Source organism: Megalops cyprinoides, chromosome 13, assembly GCF_013368585.1.
Source record: "Megalops cyprinoides isolate fMegCyp1 chromosome 13, fMegCyp1.pri, whole genome shotgun sequence".
NCBI classification, from domain to species: domain Eukaryota; kingdom Metazoa; phylum Chordata; class Actinopteri; order Elopiformes; family Megalopidae; genus Megalops; species Megalops cyprinoides.
This window is the reverse complement of record NC_050595.1, coordinates 29311736-29320630: the sequence shown is the minus strand read 5'-3', so window position 1 is coordinate 29320630 and position 8895 is coordinate 29311736. Positions and strand designations below refer to the sequence as shown.

Here is an 8895-nt window from a genome sequence, read left to right as displayed (position 1 = left end):
GGAGCGCTACACTCACTCTGGTGATTCGCTCTGACATCATCAGTTTGGGCATAGAGGGGCAACAATTATGAAGGAAATATTTGCTGTGTCAAGGGGCTATTAAGAAAAACTGTCAACAAGAAAAAAATTAAATGCACTTAACACCTCCTGACAATTCTGTGATTTCTTTGAACTTATCCATATGAACTTTCTTTGAACTTATTTATCTAGTCTTTCTTTATACAGTCTTTCTCATAAAATGTTGTCAAATTTGGTTTATACTGACACCTACTGACTATCAAGAATAACAATGCGCTTCTGTTTTGTTTTATCACAAGGCTTTTGTGTTTGAGTTTTTACATTTATAAATTTCCTAGCCGTCACAGAAATGTTAGATTTTAACACAGTTTTCAGTTTGCCCCCATACAAATTTCTGGTGTGAGAAGGAATGAGAAATTCCGACTGCAACTTAAAAAGTTGCCAAGCCCATAAAGATTTGTAATGATGAAACCTCAGGAGGAAAAAACAAGTGTGAAGAAATGTAAAGAGTGGCTTACTGCTGTAGAAACTGTGTGTGCATGTACTGTGGGTGCATTTTTTACAATCACATGCACAGTGCCTTTCCTATTACTGCCAGTTCCTGTCCATTACAGCACGTCCACTCGTCCCTTACTCTTCCCTAACTAGTGTTTACCATGTCATTCTGCTTCTAGTTAAAAAAAAACTGCACAGTTTGATTCTCCCCCACAGATTATGGTTCAGTATCAATTATAGCACTCTGACCCCAGAGGACAGAAGAAGTAACCTTATTTCACACAGACATTGGTCTTTCCAGAGACACATACAAGATCATTTTTGACATTTCAATTTTTCAAAAACCATTTCATCAGTAGGTATGTGTGTAATATATTTACATTTATCTGTTTGTTTCACAGGTAAAATAATTATTTTAAATGGGTTACTGCTCCAAAACCAGTTTAATTCCTAAATAAATATGCCATTCATTCTCAATTAGTCACTGTACTGAGTAATTTCCATGAATATATTCTTAACATAAACAATTCATTAAATAGGTTCACTATTTTAATGCTACTTATTACTATACTTACGACTACTTCTCATCAATTTATGCTTTCAGTTGCCACTGAAAGATGAAATATTCTAAAATTACAATAATGGGATATTTAAATTTAAATTTTTTGGTATTGTCTGGACTGATATAACGGGCATGTGTTGCAAATAACCACACAATATAAAATTCTTCCAGTTTTGGTGTATTAGGAGTATTTTCAGAATATGGCATTCAAATCTTAAATTTGGTTTAGTGGCTATTTACATATTTTGCCATTATTCATATTACACTCTATATACAAAACTTTCCTGATACATAAATAAAAACATAAGCTGGCAAACTGTTTAACAGTTATGAAAACAAGATATGTAAACATTACATCGTCATTATTATTTACAAAAGAAAAAGGAGTTTCCTTCTTCAGTTTTTTTGGAGAAATAATATCTGCTCTGTTGCTAAAAATATATATATTTTAAGTGCGTAGAAATTAATTAAAATATTTCTGTTGAACTAGATAGATAAACATAGAGCAATAGATGGAGGGAATAAAAAGGCAGTAAGATTGTACTGAAAAGGAGCTTGAAGGCACTTAGCTATACCAATGCAATTTCTGAGATTTCTTTCTAGAAAACTGTAATACTGATACAAGGTTAATCTTCAAGGGCACATTGTAGAAAATAGAAATCTAAGTAGGAAAACGGATTTTATCCCGTAATGTGAAATTACTGTAATACACAGCCAGAGGAAGTGTCATGAATGGGAAATAATTACATTGAGTATAACTCCTGGAAAATCCCCCTAAATTACAAAATTAATAGATATTTTAAATATCTTTGGAATTTGTATAGCAATGTATGCTGTGAATTTATTGTAAACTGAGAATTCAGAAAAAGGAAATGCAATTGTGTTCAGAATCGAAATGGTCTAGTTACATTAGTAACATTATTTGGCTGATAATGTTATTACCCCCTTCCTAAGATCATAGGGATTTGTTCCTTCTTCACGTAAAGTGCCCTTGTCTTGTCCTGCTCGTCTACCTGGTATATATTCAGTGTTGTCAAACCACATGATAGCAGGCTTTTCAAGCACCTCTTTAGCACAGAACACTGCCCCCACACACACCCACTCATAGAGTGTGGGCAGGCACATTTACTTCCACAGAAGACCCATGAGTCTGTGCTCCAAAATCAGCTCTCTCTTCTCTTTCACGTTGCTGCAAGTGCGTAAGTTCTATCTGAATTGTGTGTGTGTGTGTGTGTGTGTGTGTGTGTGTGTGTGTGGTGATGCCTCTTTCTCCCTCTGTCTTTTTCTCTGGATTGGCATCTTGGTGATGGGGAAGAGGTGCCAGGGGGTTTATGGCATTCTGCAGGGGGGGCGCCCTGGTGCCAGAGACCTCCGCCAGGGTCAGGTGAGTGTGGAATGCTGCCGTCTGGCTGCAGCTCTGTACAAACATCCTAGAAATATTCTGCGCCACCACCAGGGGTCGCCTCTCTGTGGAACACAACAAGGGGAGACAGGTCATTAGCAACATCTCATCTAAATAACATGACCTCTAGAATCATTCTGTATGTAGCTCACTGACAGCATCTAATCAGCACAGCTGTTGCTGTTACCTTTGCTCATTTAAAAAATGCTTCAATGCTTAAAAATGATTTTCTGGTCTTGCCACAAACGGTAGGCAAAGCACCACTCCAGAAACAAAAATTACATTGTGTAAGGTCAGCTCATGGAGTGATGTTTAAAATGCTCCCAAAGGGCTCACTGCATTGTACGATGGTTTCTGTATGGTTCAAAGAGGACTCTACTGTAGTCTGCTGGATTCTAGCCTGAAGCTTTATGGTTGGCTAGAGCACCAGAAAGGGTTACAGCTGAGAAATAAAGAACCCTTTTTGTTACTACACAGAACACTTTTAATAGGAGTGTTACACTAATAAGAATGTGGGTCAGTACAGGGGAACGCCAAGTGCTCTGGGAAGAGGCAGCTTCTCCATGCTTCACACTCTGCTACAGTGCAATATCAGCAATTAACCTGAGAGTGTACAGCAACATGGAAACCATTTACTGTGTATTAACATGAGCTAAGATAGTACACAGGCAAAGGTCTGTAATGACTGAGACCTTTTACTACACTTTGGAGAGTATAGGAATGGCAGTGTGTCTCCAACCTGTAAATTGTCTAGTTGGCATACCTGTCATGTAAATAAATGTTTCTGTATGGTTTTGATTCAAATTGAGCAGTCTTATTGGAAATCCAAAATCAATCACACATGACTTATACTGATTTACACAAAATACTCAATTGCTGTCGGCCCACTCAGCTGCAAAACATACAAAAAACATACACCTGCACACTTGCTATGGAATGGCCTACAGCACTGTAGTGAATAATAGGTGTCTCCTCTCCGTCACTTGACCCCACCTCACCTTTTGTGATACTGCTCTTTTTCTTGGAGGAGCTTGGCACCTGTACTGTTGTAGTCCATCATGTCCGCGTGGGCCTTACTCAGGTACTTGGCAGTTTCGTGCTCCCCTTGGGCCTCCTTAGAGGGCCTGTCCTCTGTGAAGTCGTGGGGTGCCTCCTCCCAGGTGTTGCCATCCTCCACATTTAGAAAGCCTCCATAGCCTCCATCTAACAGGTCAAAAGTGTCGTCGTAGAAGAGGAGGCTGCGAGAGCGAACTGCGGTGAAACACACACAACGACAGAAGTGAGGTACTGCTTAGACTGGCCTACAGTGAATCACACACACAGGCAGGAGTGAGGTACTGCTTAGACTGGCCTACAGTGAAACACACACAGACAGGAGTGAGGTACTGTTTAGACTGGCCTATAGTGAAACACACACAGACAGGGCTAAGGTCCTGCTTAGACTCAACCTCTTGAATAAAAGTGCCTGAATTCATAATGACATTCACAAAGACTTCTGTTTGTGATCAGGTTTCTACCCTTGCTACTGCTCTTTTTAACTTCACTAAAATGGTAGTTCGTCAATGCAGTTATTACCCTTTATTGATATGTTTAAAAGATTTTAAAAATTCAGTTAAAGTTGTATTACTGAAGTAAATCTTCAGTAAAACAATAAATATAATAGCACCACGATATGTCAAAGGAGCACTTTCACTCTGACAGGTTCATGATTATACATCACCGCTCCTATGATGCTGTGCGCTTCTCTAGAGCAATGGACAGGGCTCTGTGCTGTTCTATGATCTCAGGTTTCCTTGGCAACGGGGCACTCATCAACCAATAAGAATCATCAGCAGAATCCTTGTGGATCGTGTCTTCATTACTCACGAGCCTTTGAACTCAACCGAGCTGTCCAAATTTCTTTATGAGTCAAATGAGCATCACCACAGAAAAAAACTAGAGTGGTTCTACATAGAGCAAAAACTGAATTATTATGAAATTCTTTAAGCCACATTGATTCTTAAAGACAGATTAATTCTTCAAGGAATGATTAGAACAAATCCAGGTACCAATATCCCAGGTGTGCATCCATTCAGCATGCAATATGTGATAGCTTGATCAAATCAAACAGATATAAAGTAGCTACTGTACCCATCTAGTAATTCTGTATCTATGGTTATGACTGAGACATCTGCAAACAGCCACTTTGAAGTTGTAATCTTTCATAGCATATCTGAGGTCTACCATTCCAAGATAATGAGCACAGAAGAAGCTTCATTTGTTCAAATAATAGGAGATGGTAAAAATTCACAATGCAGTCATTGTTGCACTGTTCATGGAAACAATAGAATAAAAAGTCTATCTTATCTGGGAATGAAAGCAGTACTGACATTTTAGTGATGTATGAATTGTCAGAATCATATGAAAGCCTCATACTGCACTTTCAGACCTTTCGTACTTACATACTTTTTTCTAAATGGCAAACAAGCAAAATCGAACATCTATTTTTATAAGAAGTGATTCATAGCTCTAGCACTACTCGAAGGCATCCTCAGTGTATACTGTAACTTGAACATGTTTTTATAATAGCTGAAAACTGAGGTAATCTTCTCTAATTCCATAAATCCATCTTTTTTACTATAGAGACATTACTTATAACTGCCTCTGGATCAGTTTTATTGAGCGTAAATGCTTTGGAGAACTATTTGCAACAAACTATGACTAATTCAAACATGGAAACACCCTCAACACCCTGTTTACCAGATTCACACAGTTCAATTTGTTTTGTCTTGTGTTTGAAAAGCAGGTTTTTATTTGTGACACTGTGGCACAGTTGTTAGGAACCTGGCTTGTAACCAGGTTTCAGGTTTGAATCCCAGCCATGGCACTGCTGTTGTAGTAGTTTAATCTGAATTTCCTCTGTACACGTCCAGCTGTATGCAAGGAAAACATGTGAAATCTAAGTGTGCTAAACCAAAACCATATAAATAAATGAATAGCTGATAAGGGGACCTACTCTGGCTGGCGGTGTAGACATCGGCCGAGGGCAGGGGTGACGACTTCACTGTGTGGGACAGAGAGGAGAACTCAGGCAGACAGGGTATGAAGGAGCCCAGAACCAGGACAAAACAAAGCGCCACCACCTGTTGGTTTAAAACACAAACAGTGAGCTTCTGCTCCCATGTAGGCAAATGCAAAGGACAGCACAACACTCTAAAGGAGGCTATCTCTGGCTTGTGTGGCTGCAGCTTATTGTAGTCTCTGTGGCCTGAGGCAGTGAGCCCACAGCACAGCAGCACAGCACAGCACAGCACACCTGTCCACTGCAATTCAGCAGACTAGCTGTCTGGAGTAATGGTCAGGAGTAGGGCTTGTCACCAAAACGATTCTGGTTCTTTGCCCTGCTGGGGAACTCCAGTTGTATCCTTACTCAAGGTACTTAACCCATAAGCGCCTTAGTAAATATGCAGCAGTATAAATGGATAAAATTGTAAGTCATTCTGGAAAAGAGAATCTGCTAAATGACAATAATGTAATGTAATGCCAACTCTACCACTTTGAGAGGCAATCAGAGAAGCAATGTATTCCAGGTCTTTCTGCACAGCAGTTTGGAAACTAGTATGTCTCTAAGGCTGCAGTACACCAGAACTGTATGGTTTGATTCCCAGATGGGACACTGATGAACACTATAATGTGATATTTCCTTTCAGTTGATTCAGGAAATATTCAGCTGTAGTATAGTAGTATAGAAGTATAGTATTTCTCCATATGTTCATATGGAATATTTTTGCACGTGTTTTATCAAATGCTGTTTCAATACTGCCAAAATTTGAACTGTGAGCACTATATCATTAATGTATTAATATATTAAGATGGTTAATTTGAGACACTAACGTCTGCATTTGTAGATTACATAGATTAAAAGGTATTTAGGTTTGGGTGTCAAAAATGTTCATGATGAATGTTATGAAGTGTGTGCTGTAGATGAATGCAGCTGTTGTTGAGGTCAAATGAAAAATTATATTTATATTGATATTAAATTGATACTGTGTGCAAGTGAAATGACTTGATAACAGCTTGTACCATGAGGCAGGTCCCCGTTTGGGTTGAGACCATCTTGCAAGAACGGGGCACTTTTCCAGCAACGAGGGCCTGGAGTTTCTGGAGCTGCTGAAGCAGAGATCTGGTGAATGGTGGAGAGAAAGAAAGACACATGTAACACTGTAACCGATCAACTGTACATTCACATGTACGAATGTGACCAATCAACTGTATAAGTGCCTGCAAGAATGTGTCCCATCAACTGCACAGACAGACGCAAGACTCTGAATAATCAACTGTACAAACACATACAAGACCGTGACCGACATGCACAGAGACAGCAAGGCTCTGACTGATGCATAACTGATTACTTCCTCCATGTTAGCTTGCAGTTTGACATTTCTGTGATGTTAGTGTAATTATTTTAATTGAAAGCATACCATGCGTTAGATATCATTTTTTCTTTTTGTGTGAAAACAGAGGCAATCTAACAATTCACTCTGAACATATCTATTGTAATTATGGAAAATTTCAATTATTTGAGAAATAGCTGCCAGTGCAGAGCAAATTGGAAGTTTACTGACAATCTCCAAGGGACTGTTATTGGTTTCATGTGCAATTAATTAATTAGATGCAGTCTTCAGAGGAATCTGACTGAATTCAAATCGAATCTGATCACATACACAATACAAGGCTCTGTTGTGATAATGAGTCACTTGTGCGGGTGAGTGCGGGCCTAACACATTCACGTAAATAATACAGAGTTCACACATCGCAGAGGCTACATGGTGATTGGCAGAAAAACACACAGAGCATTCTTTATTAGCATTTTAGTGATTTTTAAAACTACATTTTTAAAACATTTTCTCAGCAGAGGACTTCATAGATGCTGGTATGAATTCACAGTCTGGTTTCCTTACAAGGGCTTCACTAAAACCAACCTGCTTAGGTAACGTATTAAAGTGGGATCTAAAGGACGTGAACTGATGATCATCTCTTGATTCTCCTGAACAATACTGAAATATATCTGCACTTTTTTGTGAGTCACACATAGGTATGACTTCAATAAACTGTCCAATATAGCAATGACAACACATTTGCTTATAAAACCACATTTTCTGTTTTTCATTATTCTGTGTGGTACAGAAACTTCATTTCCAGTTCAGAAGATCATCTGTGTACACATTATTCACAGACATTGACAAACTTTGTGTGAGAAAAACAGAATTTCCATATGAGCCTTTGTACAACCACAAAGCGCAAGTGTTGCATGAATATATATAGAGTCTGCCAACTGTATCAATGCAGACACCTAGAGTATCACCACGCTTATGCTGCGCTCTGAATTCAGTCAAGATCGAGATCAGCCATTGGTGAGAGCACTCTCGGTATTCCTCTGTATCCATATCTTTACACGAATGCAAGATAAACCAAGCCAAACAAAACACACAATACAACAGAGGTGCTCCTTTGCCTTATACTGAAACACTAAAACCTTCTGGCTTCTGGATGACCAGCATGAATTCAGTTTCGTATTTTTTTAGAATAGGAATATGTCACGAACATCCATATTTCTATATTCACTTTCAGGTGGTGGAATGCTCTTACAGATACAAAATACAGTAGGGCACAAGAAGAATGCAACATGTTTATGAATATTTTTACCAAAAGAGGGCGCTGAATCTCAACTGATGATAACTCAACTGATCCGTGTCAACACCTCTTACATATAACAGACAAGCGTAATCCTAGAAATAGTAACACTAAATGATGGGGAGTACCAATCAGCTGTTGTTTTTTGTATTTAATTGAAAATATATCCAAAGCTGGAAAACAAAGAAATTAAAATAATACCTATGTTATTATAAATTGTGCCATACACTGGCACAATATAAAATCTCTTTCACAATGGTTAAACCTGTCATATTTCTTTTAGAGGATATAGTGCCCTGAAGGCTGGACCCAGAGCATTGACCACCACTGTATGTATCTCCATGAGTATGCACTGATGAATACCAATATGAAAGTGGACTAAGCTATAACAAAGCAAGTTGGTTTATAGAAGCAGCATGTAGTCCACGATAAATCGCTTCAATATTGCCCTACCCTGAAACCAACTATTAGGGCAGTAAAATAGACAATTAAAATGGCCTCCCGTGGATATAGCTGAAATATCTCCCTGCAGGCAGAAGCAGCAGAGATCGTTCATCTTTGTCACTTGCTCTTTCGTCACTGTTGCATTGAAGGGTTTTACACTGGAACACATTCAAAGCTACCACCCAGGTCTGTTATCATGCAGAAAAAGCAGTACAAAGAAATGGTAAGATGTCCTCTCAAAATAAAATCATGCCTCATGCACAAGGAATCAACAAATATCCTACAGTTTCTCATTCTCGGT

At 38.7% G+C, this 8895-nt stretch overlaps 1 protein-coding gene across 1 annotated transcript in view; it reads right to left on the bottom strand.

Annotated features, from left to right (window-relative positions):
• Nucleotides 1–1916: 1916 nt before the first annotated feature.
• The window catches only part of LOC118788420 (cyclic AMP-responsive element-binding protein 3-like protein 1), a 32413-nt gene continuing 25434 nt past the window's right edge, over nt 1917–8895 (bottom strand). Inside the window, exons 9-12 of the mRNA XM_036544409.1 lie at nt 6540–6639; nt 5473–5599; nt 3476–3728; nt 1917–2542 (exon numbers count right to left, since the gene is read on the bottom strand). Of these exons, the coding sequence (XP_036400302.1) occupies nt 2506–2542; nt 3476–3728; nt 5473–5599; nt 6540–6639 (517 nt within the window). The 3' untranslated portion in view covers nt 1917–2505. The remainder of the gene's footprint in view (nt 2543–3475; nt 3729–5472; nt 5600–6539; nt 6640–8895) is intronic.